The 27611-nt window shown below is 42.3% G+C and overlaps 1 protein-coding gene across 3 annotated transcripts in view; it reads right to left on the minus strand.

Annotated features, from left to right (window-relative positions):
- Nucleotides 1–515: 515 nt before the first annotated feature.
- The window catches only part of PTPN2 (protein tyrosine phosphatase non-receptor type 2), a 31237-nt gene continuing 4141 nt past the window's right edge, over nt 516–27611 (minus strand). The window contains exons 3-10 of one of the 3 annotated variants that reach the window (XR_014617154.1): nt 20361–20461; nt 19583–19681; nt 18320–18457; nt 10925–11134; nt 9314–9472; nt 6233–6420; nt 5030–5412; nt 516–878 (exon numbers count right to left, since the gene is read on the minus strand). Coding sequence is in view for 2 of the 3 variants with exons in the window: in XM_084260821.1 (XP_084116947.1) it covers nt 857–878; nt 5311–5412; nt 6233–6420; nt 9314–9472; nt 10925–11134; nt 18320–18457; nt 19583–19681; nt 20361–20461 (1019 nt within the window). In the remaining variant the exon portion in view is untranslated. The remainder of the gene's footprint in view (nt 879–5029; nt 5413–6232; nt 6421–9313; nt 9473–10924; nt 11135–18319; nt 18458–19582; nt 19682–20360; nt 20462–27611) is intronic. The other 2 variants (XM_084260821.1, XM_084260822.1) reach the window with 2 other exon arrangements.

A 27611-nucleotide genomic window follows, 5' to 3' on the forward strand; every position in this document is an offset into this window, starting at 1 on the left:
TGAACTGAGGTTTATCCGAAACACTCAGAGGACGTCAGAACGCGCAGGCTGCAGGTCAGCCCTCTGACCGAAGGCCAGGGCTGGACACCCTGCGGGGGCCGGCAGGGGCAGGAGCACTCCTCTGAGCAGCTGCTGACAGGAGCTCTGCAGTCAAACATGTGACAGCTGCTGTGCTGACACAGCCCAAACCCTTCACTCTGTGCGCTTCACACCTGGCCCTTGGCATGAGGTCCGACTTCCCCACTCCCCCCGTATTTTGTGTGTATTGTATAGCAAACATAAGCAGTATTACCAAACCAAAACAGTATTCTTAGTGGTGTAAGACAAAACAAACAGGCACGAGTTCATTGGCTCAGGCTACAATACTTGGCATTAATGAAAGTATTTGCATAAAACACATTTTTTTTGTTATTCTCCAGTAAAACAGGACACCAGGAACCTTGAAGACAAAACATTTCATCCTCCACAAAGCAGGTTCTTAACAGCTCCTAACACAACGCGCACACAACAGCATGTTGTCGATTTAAAAAAATATTTAATGCTGCCAAAAAGTATAAAAATACAATAAGAATGGCAGTACAAAACAAAATATTTCCTAATTTATTTCTTTTACATCTTTCTACATTAATACAGGCATTATAAAAAACACAAGACAGCAAATGGTTCTGGTTCGCAAAGTAGCACGCTGCTGGTGGTCTTCATCCCCTCGCTGCGGTTTATGCTGTAAACAGATAACTGAGGTCTTCTTGGTACTTAACAGACCCCACTTTTTGTTCCCGAAGAGGGGCTCATGTCTCGCTTTGCATGTCAATAATTTGCAGTTTATAGCTGCAGAACATTCACAAGTCCTGAAGGCTTAGGTGTCAGTCAGTCTCGGCCTGCGACATACAACCAAAAGAAAGTCACCGATTCAGTATACAGTACGGAAAAGAAAAAACCAAAAAGAAGTAGTAAAATCAGCGGGTTTGCAACTCGCCCCAAACACCCAAGGGCTTCTCAAGCACCCCCTGCCTGCAGCAAGCGCTCTGGGGAAGCTGATGCTTTATTTCCATGCTGCAGAATACAGGGCACCTACTTGCCAGGGTCTCAGCCCAGCGCACCGCGTACTCGGGCACATAACCCACAAGCACTGCGGGACTTAGCGGGACTGGAGAAGGCTGCACCTCAGAACTCTACCCTCACCCCTCACAGCTCCACAGCCCAGTCCTGGCACGACGCGCCCCTAGGCAAAGGAAGCGAGGAGGGCATCCCAGCAGGCAGCATTTTGTTCTTAGGGAAGGCAGGAAAAGACCTTGGCACTGACAAGGTGCTACAAGTAAAAGGGTTCTAAGCTCTGCAAGCACTACACTGATTCACGCAGCAGCTTTCTTTGATCAGTTCAAGACACACGCCAAAAATTCTCCAAGTATTTCTCCTTCCAACTCAAATAACGACTCAGACAGAGTTGCAATTTTGAACACATTTATTTTTCATACACAGAAACCAAAGACTGACCTAGTACTTTGGAGGAAAACAAATAAAGCCCAGGAAGACTACTGTGTGTTACGTCAGCTTTGCAAATTTGGTCCTCTGACTTAAGCCACCTGGCCATGCAGAAGGCTTCCTCCTTTGTCAGCGTTATAACTTAGTTTCTTGTGCGATCCTCAAGTGTCTCAGGTTTAACTACAAGGCCAAAGAGCAAACTAAAGAGTTGGGTTAACATTGATTAAGCAGAAAGCTAGCCAGGCTTTTCAGTGGCCTGCGCAGTCCAACCACATGTACACGCACACACACTTACGCCCCTGGATATAAACCAGCATCAGGAAATTATTTTACCCAAACTGTAACAAAACAGCCAAGTTTCACTTGCAGCATCTCACTCCCACAAAGCCATCCTCTTCAAACTGCTCTCTCACACCACATTCAGCTATTTTACATCACACATTCCAAGAGAGAGCAAGCTGTGCCGTCACTCTTGGGAGGACTGTCCCTGCACCACGAACATAAGCAGGAAACCTGAAGGACTAATTCTGAATCGAGACCCCCTCACAATGGAGGCCCCTGCGCCTCTCAGGGGCTTTCAATAAAACACACACGTTATTTGTACTCAAGCGTTCATCTGAGAATCAAAGGTTGTTTAATCAATCCAAAGGAGTCCACTGCTCATCTATTACTCCAACCCGTGTGTTTCCAGAACAGGGAAAAGCCCAACACAAAAGCCACTCTGAGCTGAATCCAACAGCAATGTTGAAGTAGCCCAGGACCAGCCAGCTGCTTGCCAGACACTGGGGCAGGGGGAGGCAGGAGAGGCCAGGAGGCACCTCCTGCCTTCTGCTGGCTCTTTGAGCGTCTCTTGCCACAGGAGTAACAGGATGGGCCGCCATTCATTTTGGCTGGTATCTGCTCCTACTTAACACACCAGCCAAGCAAAACTGCCTCAAGTTCAAATCCTAGAGAACAACAAGGTATCACAAGGGCTCAGTTTGCCCTAAAGAGAATGAGCCGCCCCCAGGTTTTGGTTTTCAAGTATTACTGACAGACCAGAAAGGCGAGTTTTACCCAAACTGCCTCCTGGCACATACTAAAGAGATTTAATTTCCCTCCCAAGGCCCACCCTGTTGTGGGCAATTCGATCCGCAGAAGACCTTTGTCCAAGGCTGGCATTGCTTCATGGCCCTTAAGTTATTAAGACTCGAGATACTTTAGAGTCACAGAACCAAACCAATTTTTTCATGCATCATCCTGCTCTAGTGCATCAAGAGCCTAACAGGGTGAGAGATGGCCCCCTCCCGCCCTGCCCCACCCAGAAGAGAGGAACCCTGCTCATCACAGCAAAAACAGAAAAGCCAGGATTTAGAAGACACAGTCAGGAAGAAATTAAATCGACAGCTTGACACACAGTGGGAGCTTAGTGGCTGCAGGATACCAGTGACCCAGGAAACCCTCCTCATGCAAACAGCCAGGCGGTAAGTGGCAGTATGATTTCAGTGAAGGCTCCCCCTCCACTTTTTCCTTAGCTATTTTTAGGTGTGTAGAATAAAATCTGGAATATTTCTGTTACAAAAGCTCTTAAGTACATTCCACGTGTCTCTTTCCATAACCAAGATACCTTTCATAAGGCACATACATTTACGGCTACCATCGGTCACAGCTGACAAGGAGAAGCCTGCCTGGTCAGTTTAAAGGGGAAAGAAACATTCTCTGGCTGGTGAAAAGCGTTACCATGGTTATAAAATCACAACACATCTCACTATCCCTAAGCTGCTGCCTGTACCCAATCAAAACAAGCAGGAAGTCGCTTCGCTGCGAGCGCCGCAGAGCTGGTGACAGGACAAACGGTCCTGTTTTACTGGCACACAGCTTCCCAAGTTCAGAACCACGTGTGTTCTAAGAAACGACACTTGTTTCCTTTATCTGGACCCTTCAGCATTTGTTTACTACATAAACAGTCTAGTCCAAAATAGTATCAGCTATTGCAAAACGACTATTTCAAAGAGTAAATTCAACTCAGCTTTGCGTAGTAAATGTCAGGCTCTTTGGGCCCCATGCCTGGTATGTTACTACTAAGCTTGATCATACTGGAAACTTTTCCAGTCAATTCCTTTGGATAAGAAGCACAGTATTTAGCTCCTTTAGCAGTTTGCAGCAGTAAATCCAAACAGTGCTTCACTAAAAGAACCAAAGGAGAAGGAAGAGGAAAAAAACCCACAGGTCCAACCCCCATAAACAACAGCAAGTCACCAAGCTAGTAAAAACAAAAGACACAAGCAGAGAGCAAACACGACTCCTCTGCAGTCGCCCAACAAGGCAATGCCCAAGTAAACAAACTCCAGGTTTCACAGCGCAGCCCGACACTACAGACTGGCAGGTCCCAACCCGAGTGCCAGCAAGCTACGTACAGCCACACACGGGCTCTGCAGCCAAAGAGAACTTCGAGGACGGCAGGTGGCTGCTGGGTGAGTACTTGGGAAGTGCTACCAGCTCATGGGAAGGGAGCGCTCACTGACTTTAAAGTGACTGTAGCACAGGTATTCCCAAAATGTTAGTCGTCAGGCACCGTAAGTCACGGCTCTTCCCTCCAGTGTGGGGGAGCCTGAACAGCAGCGCGCGGCTTTGCGCCGCGACAGCCCGACCCACTGCGCAGGGGACAACAGCGACCACCCTCGGAAGACCCACATCAGCCTCCTCTGATGCGCTTCCTACACCTACTGCCGAGGGATGAGTTTTATTCCTTCTACCAATCAAAATCTATAGACACACAAAACGTTCTGTTTCACATTTAATGGAATGTCAGGACTTGAACAACTTTGTCGGCCTTCAAACAGTAGCTGAAGTTTGGATACATTAAGGAACTTAACAGGATGCTTTTCAGTGGGGGCTGAGTTCTCAAAAGCCTTAAAAAAATTCAAATCGCCAGTCTTGCTTAAATAATGAAAACTACAAAAAAAAATAAATAAGGAATGCAAATGAACAGAGTAAAAATTACTGAGTGCTTCATCAGACCCCTAGCTGCTCACATCGTAAATCTGAGAGTCAAAATATGGGGAATGGTTGCACTATTATTTTCATGCACAAATTATAATTACATTTAGTTTCAAAATCAAATTCTTTTTGGTCAGAAATTTGTACAAACTGAGCTTTTAAAAGTACAGTGAACTACAAAAAGATTAAATATGCAATTATAAAATATATTTATCCTAAGTCGTAAGAATATAAAATGTTTATATTCATGTCACTGGTACATTACACACATTTAAGGATAAATTCTTTGCATTAATAACGTAAATGATACAACACTGTTTATTGCTTGTGTCAGGCATGTAAATTTAAACCCAGACCCTTCAGTAGCTAAACCTCTGTGGTTCAAGGTTCGCTCCAGATCTGGCAGAACACCATTTTAAAAAGTGTGTAAACAGTTGCAGCAAGTTTGTACCTGCTCATAGAAATGGAAAAAAAATAAAAAAAAAAAAAAAGGAAAAAACCAAAAGAAAAAACCAACCCAAAAAACCATCAATTCTGTTGGGGGGCAGCAGTTCGTTTTTGTAAGTACCTGCAGTGGGAAGTCCTGAGATGTTGACGTGTGATCAAGTTTACATCGCTTCTCTATCATACGCACGGGTCTGTACCCAATTCCAGGTGTAGGGAGTTCACTGCTTAAAAGTCACACCCTTAGTCACGTACTTTCAGCAAAGGGAGCTGCTGGAGCAGACAGGCTTACTGTTTACTTACAAGGAATGTTCTTAAAAATACATATTCCAGCAAAAATAAGCGCCAACTAAAATCAGTGTACCAAACCCAATCTTAGTGAGAATAGGTTTCCAATATAACCACCTTTTTCTTTTTCTTTCAGTCTCATTTAACTTCTGCTTCATCTGCTGCAGCTTCTGTGCTGTGTTGGCTTTTCTATCCTCCCGCAGGCGTTTCCGGACAGTACTTAAAGGGAAGAGACAGAAAAAAACCAATCTTAGACTGCAGAACAGCAGCAAAAGGCCATCAAGTGTTGAAACAAAGAGCAGTTGACTCAACAGTAGCATAGGGCAGCAGTACAGAAAATCTAACCCCAGCATTTTTTATTCTGTCTTGATGAGGAAGGTTTCAGGTCAGTGACGCCCTATGAAGACAATAAGTGACGTATGTAAAGATCTAAGTGGTGCTTGACATAAGCCTCCAACAAGGAAAAAACCCAGCTTAATTATTTGGGCTTACTCATTCACCCCTCAGTGCCCCGTTCAGTAGCTGAGACTTTTCTTTGCACGGAGGCCGCTTTTACGTGCGGGTCAGGTACTACGTGCGGGTCAGGTACTACATGCAAACACCCACAGTACTTCAGTGTGAAGAAAGCGGTGGGTGAGAAGCTTTGTGCTTCTGAGGTATCATATTTTCCAAACAGAAGTTAGCACTGCCTTAAAAAAAAAAACAGTATTGAATTCCATTGGGCACTTTTAGGACCTAAATCGTGTGGTCCAAGAGAGGTCACAGACAGTCTGTTTGCAAAGGCTCTCTCAGCATGAGGTTCAGCTGCTTCAATTAGAGGCATTTGTTTTCTTTCTCATGACATGTAAACACTAAAGGTTTATCATGAGGAATAACTGAAGTGGGATTGAAAAAATAATTCAAGGCAGTCAAACACCACCCGTCCTTTCTCTCAACTGAAGAAAGATCTGGAAAGTTTTTTACAGTAAGAGGAGGATACAACAATTCAGCCTCCCAGAGAGATTCTCTGCCTTCCAAACTGTTTCCTCATCTTGCTTACCTTTCAGTGTTTCCATCTGTGATGTCCTGAACTTTAGTGGACAGGTCGGTATTTTTCTCTATTTGATCTTTGTTCTCCAGGCCTATGCTGTTCCCGTTGTACTTCTCTGTGGTTATTCTGGTTGGGTGTGGAGGAGACTGCTCAGAACTTGGTGCTTGGTCCTCCTTAGAGAGCTCCTTCCAGCGTTTCTGCAAACAAGGAGAACATATTTCAAACATCACCTTAACGCTGCAGGCTCTCTTTGCCCAAGATGTCTTCCACGAGAAAGAACAGTTGCGGTGCTGTCACCTATCACAGCTCCAAAATACCTCATGTGCAAGAGCTGCCTAAAAAGAAAATATGGAGAACTAGGAAAAAAACTGTCACCCTGATGAAAAAGAGTCTATGTTTATTTATGCCAAAGTTATGCCCTGCTATTTCACCTGGTGGCCCATTAGCCCAGAGATCTACCGCACCATACAACAGACGCCTTGTTTTCAGAAGTCTTCTGAAATGAAATGGCAGAAGATCCCAATGGGAAGTAAAACTGGTTTGCTAGCTCTCTGTCCTAATGGTGACTAGGCTGAAGGGCTTTCCTGCAATAGAAGAGCATGCAGGGGAAAAAACCAAACCTAGAAAGGTTACAGAAAAAGAATAGCCCTAAAGCCAGTCAGTTCTTTTCTCACTCAAATCAGCCGGCCTATACAGACACAGGACACCTTGGAGAGGGTGAGGGATAAATCAGTTACTTCTAAATGTCTGTGATAAGCAAGATGAACTGAAAATTAACTCTTCAGAAAAGGAGCATTAGATTTTCTCATCTGGGAAACGAAGTCAAGACTGATGGTCTAAACTAAATACCAAATTCGGAGGCTGATGGCAAAAACCCCCATGTACTTATAAATGAACTGCTGGCAGAATGAGTTGAACTGTAAACCAATTCCTCCATCACAGAAGAGCTTCCTGTGTAGGTCTGAAATTCACAACGGGAGTCTTCCCGCTCAAGAAACTGGACTCTCAAGAGGTTTTCTTTGCTTGGTCTTAAACAACAACAAAACCCAAAAAGAAACAGTTGTTAGCAAATGGAAAGGCACTTGGTGGCTACTCTTACTGTCACAGCAAAAGGCCTTTTGGAAGACATGGCTATGTCTGTAAGAGACTGGCTGGCTGAGATAAATACTGATTCCATCTGAAGATTCCATCAGGAAGAACTGGAAATCAGAGACAATTTGACTACTCTTGCCAAGCATACGCAATTTCCCACCAAGAATCCTATTCTGAACACATAATAACAACAGCTCAAATGGCTGGGGGTTTTAAGTGTCTATGTCCAACCAAGCAACATGAATGGCAGGACTGGAATAACCACATAGGGCTTGGAGCAGACAGACGTGGAGGGCTGTGTCCCTAAGTTACCTCGGCCATTTTATGATAGTACCTGCAACTGTACAGAAGAGAACAGGGAAGAAAAATGAAATCTCAGAAGTACAGTACTACACTGCACCTTGTGAGGTTATGTCTGTAGGAAACAAGTGATAAAGCTTGATTTGAGAAATACAATCATCCTTAAAACTGGAACTGAAAATGCCTGCGTGGGGCATCTTTTGACAGAACGTTAAGATGTTGCTTTGACAGAATCAGCTGGATGTCATTCAGGTTTCAGATTCACAAATTTCAGTACAAACCTCTCATCCTCTCCTCTGTCTGCAAAACCCATCTATGGATCTAAGGAATTCAACCTTTTGTGTCCTTTCAAAGCCACCAATTTGTTTTCCAGAGACGACTCATTTCAACAGACTTTTCCGAAGGAGTGCGAGCCGGTCACCCTGCTACGCTGTGGAAGCAGCGTGAACTCCTCTGCCTTACAGAGGAGTTGTACAGACGCTCAAACTTCAGCCTTGTTCCACCTCACCCGTTTTACGCAGGGCAGCGCTGCAGTCTAACTAGGAAGCACTTGTTTCAGGTACAGCACCCACAGCAGCAACGCGCCAACCGCACACCCCCGCGGGGCTTCGGAGCGCCCCAGGTGAGCATGTGACCCCTTCTGCCACAGCGGGAAATCCCAGAGGTGCTGAAGGAGGGGAGGAGACTCCTCGCACCCCAGATACCAGTGTTGCAGTTGCAGCCACTAGCTGTAAGCAAGCAAAGGTTCAAGTACACGTTGTGTGTGTCTGCACAGCTTCCCGACTCCTGAAATCCACGGAGACGTCAGAGATGGACGTTTGGATAACGTTATGTTAGAGAAGCATTCAATGACTCCATGCCCTCCCCATCACTAGCAGAGAGAAGCACCCCCCTCTCTCTCTGGACAGCCTAGCTGTTCCTGACAGGGGAGGCAAAAACCCCAAATGATCTAGCTGACCTTGGAAGGAGAAACACTCCTGTGAAGTACGGCCAATGGGTTTTCCAGACATGACCCCGAGGCCTAAAGAGAAAGAGCAATGGGATGACTGCCCACACTGCAGAAAGCGCTGCTTTAGGACAGAACATCCCAACAGTCCTAACAAGGAAAGAACAGCAAATGAGAAGTGTGCCTTCTTAGGCCTTCTCTTAGCATGAAAAAATAATCCTTCTTGTCAGGTTCAAGTGTGTGAGTCAGCAGTGCTCCCTTGTATCCAGAAACAAGGAATCCTGAGATCTAGATGGAGAAGCGTGGGAACCAGAGCTGCTGGGAGCACAGCATTTTAAAAAACACAACACAGCAGAAGAATTATTCCAGAGAAAGCCCTCATGCCACCCAGAAACAGCCTCAGGAAAATAAAGAGGCCAAATCACCGTTAGCGTTGGGATGACTCAGGCGGCGCCCGTGTCAGGCTGGCGGCACGCTACCCAGGCGGCGATCAGCAGCCGTGCAAATGTCTTTATTTACATAGGAAGTCAAGCAACGTTTGTCAAAGAGAAGAATCTGACAACTACCAGAACCACAGAAAAGGAAGTGTGTTTCAGTTTATCTGCTTCATTCATGACTGAGAAAAATCGGTGTGATAAAAGAGCCTGATCTTATGGATGCAGCCTCCCGTCCCAGGCCCCCCTCCCACCCAGCCCCAGCCATTTTAAAGAGCAGTCTACTGTTAGTATTTAAATACAGAGCTAAACATTTACCTGTATGGTTGAATCTCCCATTATAAACTTTGCTCCTTCTATTACAGCCATATATGAAAACTTGAGTTGATCAGGAGTCTGAATAAGTCCCATTCGGTACTTTCTCATATCCAGTAATACATTCTTAATATCTACAGAAAATGGGTCTTTTTTTTCCATCTGTAAAGAAAGTTGTATCAGAAACATCATTGCTGTTGGTAAGAGACAGTATTTTAAAAAAATACAAGGAAAAATGAGTCATAAAATCCAATCCTGTTTCTTTACATTGGTTATATTACTTATATATGAATTAATCTATCAAATGTTTTCTAAATTGTCCTTGTAGAAAAAGAGTTAACCATCTGCTGAAAATTTATTATGACCAAATCAATAATCACCTATTAACCAAATCGGTACCCTCATTTAAAAATCTTAATTTAAAGGTATTTAGATACGGTTGATTTTGTTCAGGCACCTCTTTATACTTCAAAACAGGACTGTAAGAATCAGAACCATGAAGCGGTATTACCTACTGCTCCTGAAGGGAACAGCAATTTGGAATGATCGAATGTGGCAGAAATTTTCTGACTTAAAGCAGAATCCCTGATGCGAGCAATGCACACCCTTGTCCCCTCACTGAATTCATGAGGTGCTTTTAACCACATATCTGCACTTCCTGCAGCATTCACTGTAATTCCTCCAATACTGAAGTGTTCTTGCAAATATACACATCTATGGGTTTTAAATGCAAGGGGGGGGGAATGAAAAACTGAAGAAAAAAATCAAATTGAGAGGACCCAACCAAACTAAATGAGACAAGAAAGGTTGTAAACAAAACCCTATGTCACCTAAGCCTGTCCTGTGCTTCTCATTATTACAAAGTACAGCCAAAGAGAAAAAAGTCTATCTCTGGACTTCAAAACCTAACAAAAATTTAAGGAGATTTAAAATATTATTTAACACTTAAAAGTTCACTCAAGCCACGAGCAATCACTGATGATGCAGTTCACTGAGGAAGCTGAAATAAACCCTACTTTACTCAGGTGGTACTGCAACTGGCTGTCAAGCAGCAACCCCAGAGGGCCGCACAGCCAGAGCAGGCCTGTACCCTCCTCCATCACACACAGCAGGAGGCTCGGGGGCGGCCCAGTTCTGGGCCTAGTTCAGATACCAACTGTGTGCAACCTCACTGAAAGAGGCCTGGCAGACCCAGGAGATCTTCCATGTTTAGAGAAAGAGACTTAGACATTCAGTTGTCTCAATATATACTCCACAAGCCTAATTTTAAGCTTGTATTTAAAAAAAAAAAAAAGTATCTTGGGTCTTTCCTAAGCACATCTTACGTAAAAGGAAAAGAAAAGAAAGCTTGCTATTTACTGCCCAGGGAGCTCTGAAAATCTGTAGTGCACTTCAAGATGGATTTGTAAATATATTTCAAGAACTGTGCTTTTAAACCATTGGAGTATGTCAGGAGAAAAAAAAAGTATCATGTCTTAACTAAAGTTTTCACTGGTATGTCACTGAGTTAAATTTAAATGCTTTTAAAGCCTTCTGATCATGAAGCCCATACTGGGAAGAGAGACAGGGTGTCAGGAGAAGAAAAGGGGTGACAGAAAATGACCACACACTTACCAGAACAAGACAAGTGTCTACTAATGAAAACGTGCCAGAACGTCCTATCCCTGCACTGCAGTGAACTACTGCAGGTCCGTGTTCAGGACTTAGTGAGCCAGACTCTCTGACTTTAAACAGGAAGTTCAGGAAAGAAGCTGGAGACTGAGGAACTCCAAAGTCGGGCCATGTTGTATAATGAAAATGAAAGATCATCCTGGACTCGCCACTCTAGAAGTGAAAACAAACAAACAATGCAACTAGAAAGTATTCTACTTTTGTTTAGTTAGCACACATTTCCCCAAGCTAAATCGATAGCTATTTTCTATTTTAAACCTCTCACTCAGATAAACAATCCAGCAACTTGCTTTACGTTGGATGACAACCAACGGTGCGACCTGAGGCAGTTTATCCAAGTCAGTAGTCTCCCCCCCACCCCGCCCCAGTTCCTACACATTTTTTCCTTTTTCTCCGAGTTTCCATACTGTATTTGGTTTGCTTTGCTACTTGCTCCCAAATATTTATTCCTACCATTAGTGCAGCTTAGCAGCTGACCGCAGTTATCAGACTGCCAGCATTAATACAACCAAAAAATCCCCACTCCTTGGCCTTGTGAGCACTTTGCACACTTGTTCAGAGCACGCTTTGATACCAAGAGGTATCAGCATCAACTTTACACTAATGACACTACTGAGAGGAGCGGGCAGCCTTATGGAAGAGGCCGGTAAGAATCCACACAGCAGGATGTCTAGCAAGACTTCTGCTGGAAATACTCATTCTTTCTACGTAAGAAAGAAGGATTCCAAAACCATGAGGGTGTTTCAGCTCCTCTCCTTCATGACAAATTAACTGCAAGTACTGAAATGACAGCCAGAGAGTGTGTATGCAACTGAAAAGCTCCGGTGACAAACTGAGATCGTATCTTTACGGAACTCACTTCAGAGCTGCTGTTAAAGGTTACTCCTTTCCTCCCTTCTTATCTTACTACAGTGATTTCTGAGACGGCTTGAGCCTTGATTTAGCTCAGGAGTTTTAGATAGGTTTGGTTATTTTTAATCCTCCCCCTAGTTTAATTTCCACATAAATCTCCACCGAGCTGGAACACAAGAAGATTTAAAACACCAATGTATTCCAGAAAGCTGTTCTTTTTCAGCAACAGTGAAACACAGCTATGAAATCCAAATCAATCCTACTATTCATCTCCTGCTCAGTCCATTTCAAGTTCTTATATGAAACACCTTTGTGAAACTAAAAATAATCCAATTCACAGTTACCACAGTAACAAAAATACTTCTTTTGCCTTCACACTGCCAGGCTGCCGATGCTTTCACAGAAAGCAGTGGGGATTAACCAGCAGTCAAGTCACTCTCAAACGCACAGTTATCTTTCAGGAATATTTTGCCTTTTGTCTAACAGCTCAAAGACAACTGAATCTGTTCCATCACACTGGAAAAATTAATATACAGAGAGATTTCACGGCAGAAAAAGGCCCATCTTCCAAGGCCCGAATTGTAAAAATTCACTGTGATTTCTAATTTGTCTAAAGGAAAGGATTAAAAAAAAACCCAGTTTGTGTTTTCAACTGAGATCTTTTCACTGGTCTTCTGTACCCAGTTTTCCAACTGGTGAGTTAACTTACTAAGGAACCCAAATTACTCATTTGTTTAAAAATCATGAAGGATGTACATTTTTCTTAAGAAATCTGGAAATTATCGAATTTTAGGAAGGCAACGCTCTGAAGCCACTTCCACTGTTTAGAGGAAAAAGAACTCTGCAATACACAAATATAATTAAAAGTGGAGGAAAACTGGTAAATGCAGATGCCAGGTTAAGCAAAGGCTAAGGTTGCTTCTTGTGAATCTAGATGATCCTTTGAAGTGGTAACTGATCCTCTCCCCCTTAAGTTTCTTAGATCGCATTCCAGATGAAAGCCTCCCTCCCTGATACTTCAGCAAGTCAAAAATGCCCTTATCTATATAAAGCAAAGGTGATCTGCGTGGGGTTTTGGTTTGGGTCCATCCAACCCATCCCCCCCCATATCCCATGCTGTAGCAAACACTAGCATCCTCCTAAGAAAAACCAAAACCCAAACTGTAGTGCTTCAAGCACAGAGTGAAATGTCCCTCTGCTCATACACAGTGTCCTAAATGAGAGATTCAGCAGTGCTGCTGTACCTCTCACCCAGCTCTAACCCTCAGAATTACTTCTTAATTCCTTCCCACACCATACAAGGGCTTTATCCATCCTAGTCTTCCACTCCTTCAGCTCATTTTAGAGAGATACCTAGTGTCTTCCTCTTTTTCATGAGTCCTACTTCAGAGCACCAGAACTTGCTGGTCCTCTTTGACCTTGCAATTCTAATCACACAACCAAATCCCATTTGAGTACCTCAAACCTCCCACATTTTCTCTCTTAGACAGAATGACTCTTTCAAGTGGTGCTTGGCACTCAAGCTGCACAGCTGAAATGCCATCTTTGTGTGAGAGTATCTGCACCACCCTCTCAGAGAGCTCCCCCGTCGCTGAGCCACGCACCACAGCCATCACTTACGTGAAGTGATGCAGGACTGTGATGAGAAAAGGTTTGGCTTGCTGAAGGTTTGGAACTGTTGGTGGGCAGAAATTCAGTTTGAAAACTATTTTATTTAAAGCACTAGCAGGAAACTAGGTTGTTTTTTTTTTTAAAAAACAAGAAAAAAGCTGGACTTCAAGACTGAGGCAGTAATCTGAAACTTATGTTATACACAGGGACCACATTTCCACATGATAACCAACAAACAGCTTATTCTATGACAACCACAACGTAGTTTCCCAAGATTTATTCCCCACGATCAGCTACCAAAAAAAGAAGAAAAAAAAATTACATCCCTGAATAATCCCAGGCCAACTTTTAAACATAAAGCTTTTTAAGAAAATTTAGTTGAACCATTCTAGCAAAAGTTTCACGACTTAACTGGGATAAGCTTTCAGCCAATAACCAACACAGCTAAAACTTGTCATCTCCCAAAGTAACCACCACACTGCAGAGTTCTCCACAGGTTGCTGGCTACACTAAAAAGATAATCACAAAGATTCTGGGCTTTTTAATAACTAGTGCACACCCTGCAAGTCAACATGGCAACAGCTATGACCACTGAACCAGCGAAACGATTGACAGTCAATTGAGTGTGGGGTGTCCTCTCCTGTTACACCCCAACATCTTTCTTAAAACCTCAATCTTACTCTATTACAGCTTTCGAAGTGATACGAGTAAGTCTGTGCTGGGTTGACATGAGGATGCCTGTGCTGGGTTTGGCTAGGGTAGAGTTAATTTTCCTTGTAGTAGGCTACTACAGGGCTGCGCTTTGGAATATTCTGCTGGAAATGGTGTTGGTAACATGGGGATGTTTTAGTTACTGCTGAGCAGGGCTTACACAGAGCCAAGGGCTTTGCTGCTTCTCACCCTACCCCACCAGCGAGCAGGCTGGGGGGTGGGTGCCCAAGGAGTTGGGAGGGGACACAGCTGGGACAGTTAAGCCCAACTGACCCAAGGGATACCCCATAACATATGATGTCACACTCAGCATAACATGGGCTAGAGCAAGGTTGACATTTGGGAGTGATGGCATTTGTCTTCCCACGTCACCATTACCCGTGATGGATCCCTGCTTTCCTGGGGATGAACACCTGCCTGCCTGTGGGAAGCAGGGAATGAATTCCTTGGTTTGCTTTGCTTGTGTGTGCACAGCTTTTGCTTTCCCTGTTAAACTGTCTGTATCACCACCCACTAGTTTTCTTGCTTTTACTCTTCTGATTCTCTCTCCCATTTGAGAGTGAATGGCTGCGTGGTGCCTAGTTTCTGGGGTTAAACCATGACAACATCCCACAAGTTTAAAAACCAGGGTATGTCATGTTTTAGAAATCCCTTCAAAAGGCTACAGGAATTACATCCACACACACATCTGTAGTCATCAGGACCCCAGAACGCTGCCTGCCATTAGATTGCTTGCCTCCACAAACTACCTCTTAGTACATTTGAAATTTTGGACACTGGAAACTAGGAGCAAAGCAAATCTTACCCTCTCAAACTACACTGGAACTTCCCGGTTCATCAATGGGATCAGACAGAGAGGGCCACTAAGCAGGCTTGCAGCACCTTAATCTGACAGCACTGGCCACACAGATGCACAGTGTGAAGCTGAGAAACCATTTTGCTAATAGGTTTTTAAAAAATATTTTCTATTTTCAGAGGGCTCAAGATTCCACTTGGAGTTTACTAATGGACCTTACTCTAAAGTATCATACCACAGAGTGTCACACCAAATCTAGTTCATTTTTCAGCCCTTTCTCATCCAGCAAATATTTTCTTCACAAACCTCTCCTTTGGCTGCCTTAGTCTTATTTCTAGGAACCCAGATTAGTTCATCAAGGTTCTTCCAGCAATTTCAATTCCTTTCTACTGCTCCATTCCCCCACCCACTCAATCCCTGCTTTCCCTCTAGCACTCATGCTCATTTGCCCTTGCATAGCTTCCCTGATCTCACCTCCCCAGTACCAACCTAGCAGGCTTTTGCTTATAAGCATTCATTGTGTGTCAATTCTATCTTTCTCCAGGCTACCTGGGCCACCACATCAGAAATGACTGGAAACACAAGTTTTCTTTCCTGAAGACCAGTATTTATCCTTGTGACAAGGAAAGCTAAAAGCAGCAATGCAGAATCATATGAAAATATGTATTTAACACAAGGTGGAATCTTCCAGAAGTCAGCTGTTGATACCTAACAGTTCTCCCGCAGTACTGTCACAAGCCTTTGCCAGGCCATCCAGTAAGATCCTTTTACAGATTTAACAAAAGGCTCTCCCACACACCCAGCTACTCCTTCTCCAGCAGGCTGGGAGCTCTTGCTTTAACTCACACATGCAACAGCCTCACACAAACGGTTCCGAATCTTTAACGTGAACACAAGTGTTTTTCTCCCACTCTTATTTCCCAAGGGAAACAAGGGCTTGTGGAAGCCTTCACAGTCCATCTTCCCTCCAGGAGAGTTCTGAACCAGAGCAGTTACAGCAGAAAGCAAGGGTAAACCTTCGGAAGAGCTGACAATTAACACTGACAGAACGATAGAGGACACAGGGAACGATGGATGGGACACAGAGAAAAGCAGCCTGAATTTTCTATATTCTGAAGTGTAGACTGGGTCAGGCAAAAAGGAAATTCCACAATAATCACCAGCAAGATGAAGCATGGTAGACAGATTTTCAGAACTTCTGGATAGATACCAATAAACACCATCTCCTCTCCAAAGCTTTACTGGACTACACTAGCTGCAACAGCAAAAATAAATGTTTGCCTAGAACAGATATAAACAAATCAAACTGCCAAGTGCCTTGATCTAATCCTAAAAAGCAAACACTGTACCCCCCCAAGCCCCACCTGTACCTCTAACTGCTCCTTAACAAAAACACCAACCACAAACCCAAGCACACAGCCAGAGGTGGCTGTTTCATTGGTAAGAACATTAAACAGGCACTTTATTCTGCCCACATATGAATTTTGCTTATGCTTTGGAGAGATTTGTTGCAGTAACGTAACTTGAGTTCAGAATGGTTGTATCATAAATATAATTCTAGTTCTCTGTTTTCAAGGAAATACTAAAGTGTAAGTATTCTTGGAATTCAGACTTTATTTTGTTTCTGAGTCATCTTATATTCCAGGCGTCAAGTGGCTAAATTTCTAACTCCTCTGCCACCACCAAAGTCCCCTCCAGAATAATCTGTATAAACATAGTTAAGCTCACAGTTCAAGTTACTGTGAATACTCAGTTCCCACAAGTTTTATGGTATAATTACCACATTCTTACAGAAGGCCACACTTAACATTTGCAGTGTTATTCTAGAAACTATGGTGGTTTTTTTTTCTGTTTGAGTAACCAAGTATGTTCTACTTCTTGTAGCTGGTTCACAGAAAATATTTGATTCGGCGTTAATATTCATGGAGCCTTATAGGAGTTCTAGGGCATTAAAATAAAAATTCAATATAGTAAGATTGGGGAACTTATTTACATGACATACAAGAAACTCTGTACAGTGCTGATGGGCCTGCATTACCAGCCCAAAGCAAACCCAGAAATGTGAAGTGCTCAACAGCTCCAACTCAAAAGCCTACGACAGCATGTACTGTCCTGTTCCTCAACAGATCTCTGCATTTTCCAGCTAATGTTACATCCCAACAAATGGCATCCTCTGAAAATAGGAAGTTTAAGATTAGAAGCCAACGTCAGCCAGATAATTCCACAAAGAAGCCTTTTGGGGAGTTGGGAAAGCTTGCTTCGGCTTTCCACAAAGGACAGCTACTCTTTCTCAAGCAGTAGCCTGCAAGCATCACCCCTTTACTTTCTTTGCCCCTGCTGTCAATACACAAACAGCTAAACAGAAATCCTTCAGGTCAGCAGGAGAGAATTTCTCAGCCCAAGGAACAGCATGCCACGCTCTATCATGCTGGTCTCGTAGGGGAGTTTCCAACCAACAAACGCTATCCCAAAGCCCCATCAATAGTTACCATAAATTCAAATTTGACCAAACATATCAATGTTTAGTTGTGCAAAACAACATGCAAAGAAACACCTTCAAGCTTTCCTTTCCCAAATCGACTGACAAGACAACCTTGAATGAAACTTGCCATAATAGCACTTTCAATTAATATAAGGCAAGGTTTATAGGGAGAGAGAGGATCTTACAAGACATAGCTGGAACAAACAGACAAGCTCTTCAATCCTGTCTTCAGCTCTGAAACAGAAGCAGCAAATTCCAACCCAAGCTCAGGCCAGGAACATATTTTTTTTTGAGCTTAACTTGATTAAATTGTCAAAGTGCTTAATTTTTAAGAGAAAAGGATGGTTGGTCCTGTGGAGCAAAAGGGGAGGTAAGCAAGAGGAGATAAAGTTACCTATCTACAGGTGGTAATGACCCCTCCCCCCAAAAAACTTACATAGCTAGACTGAATTATAGAGAAAACTAAAGTTCCATTAAAAAAAATACACAAAACCAACATCACAAACCAAACCAAGCAGTAATTACTGTGTCTGATCTCTGATATTCAAAAGAAATTTCAACTCCTAGGTTCCTCCCTTTAGGATATTTCTTACAGCTCCTCTGAGAATCACCACTACCATCCATTATAATTCAGCACGTTAAGGTACCGTCAAATGGAAAATGTAGGTATAAAAATGCTGAAACTTATCTATTTTAACATACAGATTCACTCAGGTCTAACTCAATTGCTTCTATGCCACACACAGACATCTCCCACATTGCAATGCACTTGGCTTCTGGTAATTTCCAGCGTAAAAGCTCGAGCCCATGATGCCAATGTGCTCGGTAGTTTCCATGACATACTTAAGCCCAGGAGTAGGAGCCATACAGACTGAGAAAAGCTTACGTTGATATTTTCTAACTGCAGTAGATGTACTGTGTAATAGGATTTGAAGTCTTCAGATACTAGCCTCACACGGAAACCTGTCTCACTGAATGTCATCACTTCCTCTTCTTTTGTTGGCCAGTATTGTGCACATTTCACCTAATGGATTTAAAAAAGAAAAAAAAAAAAAAAAGAGAGAGAAAAAAGCAGAAATCTGGTTAAGTATACTAGTACCTTGAGCTTTGCACAAGCAGATTCTGAGACCCTGTTATTCAACATAGTAGGCTCAAGTACCTGCTCACAGTTTGAGGTATTCTCAAAGCCCATAAAGTTACTACAACTGTTGCAAAGGCTATTTTACATCCTAGCTTTATCTGGAATGTGTAATAGCCATTTCTTTCATCGCAGGGCTAGCGTGTTTTGAGATGTACCTTACACCTCCCTCCCTTCCCCCCCCTCTAGTTCTCTACAGAGAACTTAACTCAGCTATTGCAACATTTCCCCCTTCCATTTCTGATGTGCACACCTGCAGATTTACATAACTGATGTAATGCATTCGAGGCTGGTTGAATACGGGAAGACCCTAGTCAAACAAAAGAATGAACTAACTAAACAATGCAAAACTGTCCTTACTCTTTTATTCCTCTCGCCCTGCACTCAGGCTTCCTCTAGGAAAACTTCTGCTTGAGAAAATAAGCCATCTTTTTCATGGAGTAGTCACATCTTTTTCACTAACAAGCCTACTCTGAAGAAAAACCATGAGCCTCAAACAACACACATTTAGAACTGAAATCCACAGTGGTTTAGGGCATATTAGCAGGATAAGTACATGATAACTGAAGATTGGTGTATTCTGCACACACACCAACAGCTGTAAAGAATCAAACATAACTAGACCAGTTTGACAGTTGCTAGGCAGCAGCTTGCCTTCACTGTTACAGTTAAGATCACTATAACAAATGCAGTATACTGTTAGATTTAGAAGAAAACTTAAAGAACCTGTATTTCAAACTTTCCATTTTGTTCTAGAACATCTCACTGTGCTTCTACTCCATCTCGTTTCTATCTGCACATCCTCCTTTCTCAGAATGTACCTTTCACCTTTCTGGATCTATATTTATTAGATGCTGTCTTCACCAAACTGAACTCTGTGTCTTGGTTTTAACACTTCCACGCTGTATTACATATAGGTTAAAAGAACTAAGCCTGTTAGTTCTTTTAACACACTAACCAAACATTATTCAACTGTAATGATATTAGTACCTTAGGCCTAACCTCACTTACCGATTCTTTTTCAACAATTCTGTTCAGCATGACAACTGCTTTGGTTTGTTGCTGCCAGACCATTAGCCAAAAATGACAACATGTATTAGGTAGTGGACCCTGTGTAGTAAAGGAAAAAAAACAAAGGACAACAAAAAATGAGTGGGAGAATGTGTAGACAAAGCAGTGTTTGAATAGAGTTAATAGTTCACTGTGTGGAACAGGAAAAGGTCTGCCCCTGAAAAGTTTAAACAAATTATTAAAGGAATGACAGAAATGACAGGCAAGAAGGTCGCCACACTGCACAGATCACTCCAGTACTTAGAAGCTTGTCTGTGGGTTGTTGGGGGTTTTTTTTGGGAGGGGGTGGGGTATGGTTTTGTTGGTTTACTTTTTTGTTTGTTTGTTAAGACCTCAGGAAAGGTATGTGTCCATTTGGGCATGAACACTATTGTGCTATTAGAAGAAAAGCCACTGCCAGCACACTCAGAAAGTACAAGATGAAATATGGGGTGGGTAAAAGTACTGTTGTAACCTATCTCCAGAAGAACTGAGGAGCAAGAAATATTGAAACAGCTTTATATATGATATGCTAAGCTGCTGACACTTAAAATACTCCCTTTAGCTTTTTCTTTAACTATAAAATAATGTGCTCACAACTGCAAAAAGCAGGCAGTTAGTACTATATATATATATAGTCACAGAGACAAGGGACTATCAGATACAAATTATGACTGTACAAATCCCACTCCCCCAGAATCTCAATCCCAGTAATAATCTAGTAATTGGTACTACTTACCTGTGTTAAAATATAGTATCTCTGGGCTTCTTCTATGACCACTAGGCTGGCATTGATATAGTCATTCTCAGTATTCTGCAGTTTTACACGACTATGATCATCTAAAATTCAAAGAAAATTAAGAATTAATGATACATCCATCCTGACAAATACTCTCAAACAGGCACATTTAGGTCTGACAAGCAATTAGAAATAAATTCAGCAGTACTAACTGAACAGCAAACTACAAAGAAGTGAAACTAATTTCTTATGTAACTTTGATAACAGCCTGTCTCATTCTCCCCTCAGTACCTCCAAGTAATTTCAAGCACCTATTAATAGAAGCTGCTCTGAAAATGAGAATACCCAGTTTTCTTTAAGAAGAACACACAAACAAAACAACCCTTCCTCACATGCCAAAATGATGCCCACAGCCACCCCTCAGCAGTTAAGCTCACTTCAGCCTCTAACCCTTAACACAACAGGCAGCACTCTGCCCTACCACACCAGATCCCTCCATTGCACGGTTTCCTTTAAGTTCAGAATTCCAACATCATTGGTGAACTGAATTTTCACAGGCTGAGGTAGAATCATAAAGTTCATCTTACACAGCTAAACACCCCAAACATAAAAATCTACTTGCAGCAGCTCAAGCCAAGCTTCAAACAAAGTATTTTCCCCTGTAATTTACTGTTTAATTCTTTTCAGATAAAAATACACAAACCCATAACCAATTTACAGATCTAAATAAACAAAGCCTAATCTAATTACACAATTTCAGTCCCTCACAATTACACAAGCATGACAGAAGATTCCCCTGTTTATGGCAGAGGCAAGTGAAGGACTGTTTAAAATTCTAACATTTAACATGAGAAAGATTATCAGACTGCCATACTAAAGAACTGCATAATAAAAAAATCACTGTGGCTGTTCCTAGAACCTTTTAGTATCTGATTTATCACCCTCTGGTAGACATTTAGGTAATCTGACTTGTTCATATTAAGTAATCCTTCTGCCATTTATTAAGGCTGTATTGAATAAACAGCACTTTTAGTTTAAATTTTGTACCAAACTGCATGCCAGGAGATGACATGCAGCTGACTGCAAACCCCCTGAAGCTCAACTGCCTAGACAGACTGTTTATGAGAAGAGTAAATAAAAAAATAGCAAACTAAAAATGAATTTAAGAGACTTCAACGCATTTCAGGAAGAGATGGAAGAGATTCCATAAAGAAACTGACAGAGCCAAGAGTGAATTACAGTGTAACACTAGTTTTTAACCTAAGCTCGCCTGGTCTAAGCCACAAAACTCACTTTGGGGTATGGACCGATGGCACAGCTGCTGTTAAAATGTCAGCCTACTTTTCCCTCTCTCATCCTCACACCAAAAGGCTAACTTCCTTTGGACAAACATCTTGGGAAATGCACAAAATCCAGGAGTTTCGACATCAAGTATCATATTCAGTACAGCCAAGATACCTGAATTCCGATTAAGCCCCTAATCACAGTCAGCCTAAACAGCCCAAGGCTCATTTAAGAAATTCAGGATTATAACCCTAGATAAGCAAAAAGCTGATGGGAATAAAAAAAACAGTTACTGAATGAGATTCTTATTCTACGACGGCTCATATGATTTTATAAATACTTTCCATATGATTGGAAGCCTGAGAAAAGTACTTTTACTAGGTCTTGATCTCACAACTGTCAGAGAGGATCGTGCTGAATTCAAGGACAGAAATCAAGATTAAGTTACTTTTTTTTCTTAAAGGACTGAGATTTGGGGTTGTCACCCTACCTTCTTTAGCTGTTTTTATACGCAGTCACATACAAACACGCAAAGAACAGAAATACTCCTTTTAATGCAAGAGTACGAGAAAATTCCTGGGTTAGTCTGTTTTCCATATGATTGGGAACAAAATCATATGGAAAACTTGACTTAAAACACTTATCATACATCTCCATGAAGACAGGAGACGTTAAAATTAAGACACACATGCATTTAGAACTAAAATAGGTCTCCTTGCATTATTCTGCCTGGATAGGAAAGTGTTACTTTTCCCCTTTCATGTATCACTTTATCTGAAATGTTTCTACTGGAGAGAAACCAAGACCTTTGTAAATATTACATGCCATTTGCCAACAGGAAAAACTTAAGATCTTGTTATAGTAAATCACACATACCGGTACTAGTGTTCTCGGAAAGATGACGTAAGCAGGCACTGTTAACAGTTTAATCACCCAGCAGCAGCTGCTCCAGTGCTGCCAGTAGGAGATAACTGCCTGGGCCCTAATGAGGCTTCCTACTGTCATCTTTCTACACCCTTCCAGGCTTGTTTGTTTGGTTTTTTTTTTTTCTTCTATGAAAATTTGTCTTGGTAAACATGACAAAAGGTTTTGTCTGGTTTTGGTTTTTTTTTTTTAAGAAAAAAAAAGGTTTAACAACTAGTTCTGCACACTGACAGCCTCCCCCCTCCACCCCAAGTGAGACAAGGGCAGCCCTACAAACACACTGGCGCACGCTCTGCAGGACAAAGCAAGCCACTGAAACATATCGATTTCCCTTCTTTCAAGGGAAAGGATTCCTAAAGGACACAGCGACCTAGAAACCTCATTCCAGCCCTGGCTTGCTTTTCTGAATTAAATGAAACAAGCCAACTCTTGACAGTGAGTTAACTGTAACATATTTCCCGTATGTAAATTATTTCCAGCTACAAAGTTCTTCAGATTTATATGAATGATAAACCTATCTTCTATCTGAAAGATTTATCTTATGCGTTGCCATGCCCACAAGAACTAAAATATAGTATTCATTTTCTGAAGTGCCAATTCCCCTATTTCAACAAACTATGTGGCCCAAAAAGGAAGTGGAAACCTGAAAAATACTTCTCATTCTGGCATGAGAAACTACATGAAGAAAACTAACTGCCAGGACCAAACTATGAGATAAGCAAACTCTTATTACCCACTTCAAGTGAAACCCTGTCCCACCGATATCACTGACAACACCCCCTATGTCTCAAGGTCAAATTTGATTACACATCAATTTGCCCACTCCCTGCTAAAAAGAAAATGACATACCCAGTTAAAACTGAGATACGAAACGTTTGGCCTTTTACATCACACAGTTCTTGCACTTGGCTAATGACTGACTTTTATTTGAAAACAACTGTGTTTCTGGAAGTGAAACCACCGTTTAACTTAGAAATTATCTTTTATCCAAGAGATGTCTCTGGCTGCCCAAATATAGGTTAACAACAAAGGAGGGTGAAATGCTACTTAGTGGATTTAAAAATTCATAAATACAACCCTGTAGCCATAGGGCACCCCAGTGACCCTGTCTGACCTTTTCCCACCTACCAGCAAATCCCGTCCATTTCACTGATCTAAATCTAGTCTCTCTGAGCTGCTAAATTATTCAAATTACAATACTGTCACTAGACTTACAGTCTCAAGTTGCAGAGGTAGCCTAAGGCAAAGGAAAAGCAAAGCAGCTTTTCCCTATGCTGTCACTGGCTGTATGCAATGAATGCCATCGTATTGATCACAGACTAGCTCACAACTGAAGTGTATTCACACTGAAGTGCACGCCTAACTAGTGTGCACTTTCCTTATGCTCTTAGACAGGACTGTGAGAAAAGCCTCAAGTTTAGATTATTGGTATGTGCTATAAAATTTCCCCTCTTCCCCAACCCCAAAGAAATAAACAAACTGCTTCTGGAAAGAGCTATTTCTACCATGTTTCTGGTAACAAGATGTTTCAGACAATCATTAGATTAACGTCATAGAAATCCTCAGTGTCAGCTTCTGATCCAGATAGCAAAAAGCACAGTGAATTTACTGAATTTGGACAGATCATCCCCCTGTTCTCAGCACATACACTAGAAACACAGAACAGAAAGGGAACATTTTTGCAATGATAATTAATCAGCAGTATGTGCAAACCCATCCACATCAGCACCAGCTCTGTTCCCTGTAAAGCACAGCACTGCTCACACTCCTCTCCCCACAGCACACACTCTCTGAAAGGTCAGACACAGACTCTGCTGACAGCCACACGAAGGAAACAAGAGAAATCACTCACTGCCTCACCAGACCCTCGAACAGCAACACAGCCTACCAGGCAAAAATGTATTGATGTACAGAAATTAGGCTACACACAAAGGAAGGCTGAAGATAAAACTGTGCAACCCCCTCCCCCCATCTATCCCCCAAAAGCAAAAGACAGAAAAAAAAAATATCCTGCCAATTTTGCCAAGGGGATTTCCTTCTTGCCTCTAAATCTGGGAACACAGTGAGCAGACCTCTAAAGGTGTTTACAGTCAGTCTGAGACACTAGGCTCTCCTCTGGTGTCAGCTAAGGGTAAGATTTAGAAGGAAAGTAATAAAAGTTATCAATAAAGAATAATAACATCACAAGTTATTTTCCTCTTAACAATGTTTTCTGAGAAATGGTTTCATCTGTCAGGAAATGACTAGCTGTCAAACCAAACCTATTTCAGATTAACTTCCTGTTTCAATACTACTACACAGCCAAAGTATTCCTCTCCCCAATCTAGACTAATACCAAGCTGCTACACTACTATTTTTTCGGCTAGGCAGTAACTCTTGAGGGCTTTTACCCAGAAAAAGTTATACACACCATAGCTCTTTAGCCAACAAAACTGGACACTAAGAAAAATATTCACGAAACTGGAGATAATGTGAAACTCAGCTGTAAGGGACAAAGATGATTAGCCCTTCCCAGCTAACACTTTACCTAGAAATGTATGTAATGGACACAAATCAGTTTCAGTGTGTGTCCCCCACATATTACCACCAAAATGGGGCAAACCAACCCAAAGGATTTTTCCCTGCACTTGCCATTGACATCTTTTCCATAAGACAGAATAATCTTTGCATTTCCTCTTGCAGACATACCCGCCTCAGATTTTAGACTGGCTTGGCTGCTATCTAGATTAGCAAGCCATTTTCCTCTCTGCTATTGAGAAATGGCACATTTTCATCAAATTATGTCTTACAATATGTTTAAGTAGCTAGATCTTAAGAGTGTAACTGTTAGTTCGAAGGTCTTTATCACAGAATATTAGCGTTGTGGCCCATTTTTCATTTAAACACTGTTAAAGAGCAGTAAACTTTGCAAAGCAAAGGATCAAGATCTTAAGATTGTATAAGACCAAGTCATCCTGCATTTCTGCAATGCCAGGTCCCTGTGTGCATGCGCCATTATTAGCTGTGTTCACCACAGTGACCAAACCACACAGCTATTACCACAGCTGCTTTGAAAATTAGCTACTGCTATCCTGGAATGTTATTTATCATCTATTCCTTTCCAGGTGTCTTACTCCTCCCAACTCTCACTACCATTACAGAAACAATTATGAGTCATAATTGAAAACACACAGATGTTAAATCCAACTGCCATGAGTTCAAGCATAGTTCTGTTCCCCTCATGCAGCCTTGCTCCTAGTGCCCAGTTCTGCAGGCCATCATGGTGGCCCAATGCAAGCTTCCTTTCTTGCATAAATGCAAAAAATTGAGACAAGCTTCATCACCTTAGTTGAGTCATCATCTTCTAATTCATGTCAACTAGTCTGTAATGCTTCTAAGTCCTGCCCAACTACTCCTTCAAGACGAGAATTTATGTGTCTCTGCTCTTGCATAGGGCCCAGGGATTAATGCAATCATGTAATTTGTTTCCTGCTGGCTAGATGAGCATTTCAGAAGCAAGCTTTGCTATGCCCAGGGCAGAGGCGTTTGGTGCTCTTCAATATTGTAAAAGGCATGCCATGATTAAGAAAAATTTTGAGCTCCACAAAACTACCAGAGATGAATACAAGTTCCACCTCTGAGATTATACTGCAGTCATTACTAGATGCTACTTAAACAGCTCAATGGGTTTTTATTTCTTTTAGAAACACTCTTTAAAAAAAAAAAAAATCAAGAAAAAATCTGCCCTTCTCTTTGCATTAGGGTCTACGGAATGAAATCCATGGATAGAGAAATGATAAATGCATTAATTTACACAGAACTTCAATTCTGACACAGAAATTGGACCCAGAAATAGAACTTGGGTCTTGTGGGCCCAAATCCAATCTCTTGCCTTCCCCATCCCAATTTAGATATGAAACAACAAGCAAACTAAACATGATCTACTTTACTACAGGTTAGATGCTAATCATATAATCATAGAATGGTCTAGGTTGGAAGGGACCCCAAGAATCATATAGAGTTCCAACCCCCTGCCACAGGCAGGGCCACCCAACCTCCAGGCCTGGATCTACACAAGGTTGCCCAGGGCCCCATCCAACCTGGCCTTGAACACCTCCAGGGACGGGGCATCCACCCCCTCTCTGGGCAGCCTGTTCCAGCACCTCACCACTCTCTCTGTAAACGCAGTGCTGTAACAGGACAGCAGACCTGGGGACACACACATAAACCCCTCTGACCAGACGAACAAAGGGCCAGCAAAGGCCTGTTGCCCTTTGCTGAGGACACAGCAGAAGTCAGTACCCCTTGGCTAACTTCAGGCACCTTCTTCAGGGCTGCGTGTTTTTCAAATGGTCGGTAGTGGGGAATGCCATGCAGACACCACGAAGTGGCTGGGCACTGAACTCCTGAGTTCAGCCTCACCAGAGTGCAGTACTGAGCCTCAAGCACAGAGCCAGGCTGGATCTGTTTGGTGTGAGCACACAGAGCAAGCTGGTGTTCTGGAAGCATTCTAACGAGCGCTGCGTCCGACCAGCGTGACTCAACCCGAGACCCTTTCCGTGTAATTTTGAGAAGTGCTATGCACACGCTGTCACCACAACTTTCAACTGGAAACAAGGAGTTCAGCACTTCTCCAAATCTTACAATAAGGTATTCAGATTGGGTTCTCAAACAAAAAGCCCCAATACACCAGCAACACTTCAAAAAGTCTAGATCCTGGAACAAGGAGGCCTCTGTGAGCCTTTGGTGCCCTGGGAAACTGTACTAAAGAACACGCAAACCTGTTTCAACTTCACTATTCTGCAGAAAAAGTAAGGCTGTGCTAAATCTTTCCTAGTCCTTTTAAAAAGTGATTTATGATAGCCTTCTCCAGCTGTAAGTACATACTGGTAATCTTTCTCTCACCTGGCTTTTCATAACAACTTTGGATTATGGTTTCTAAAGTAAATGCTGATGAAAAAAATCCACCACATTTCAGTAGCGAAGGAGGTGATAAACAAAAAGCTGTCTTCACCCAGGATGGAAGATCTTTTATGTCACAAAGACCATTTTACAGCAGTTAGT

Source organism: Gallinula chloropus (genome assembly GCF_964237585.1).
Source record: "Gallinula chloropus genome assembly, chromosome: 2".
In the NCBI taxonomy this organism is placed as follows: Eukaryota; Metazoa; Chordata; class Aves; order Gruiformes; family Rallidae; genus Gallinula; species Gallinula chloropus.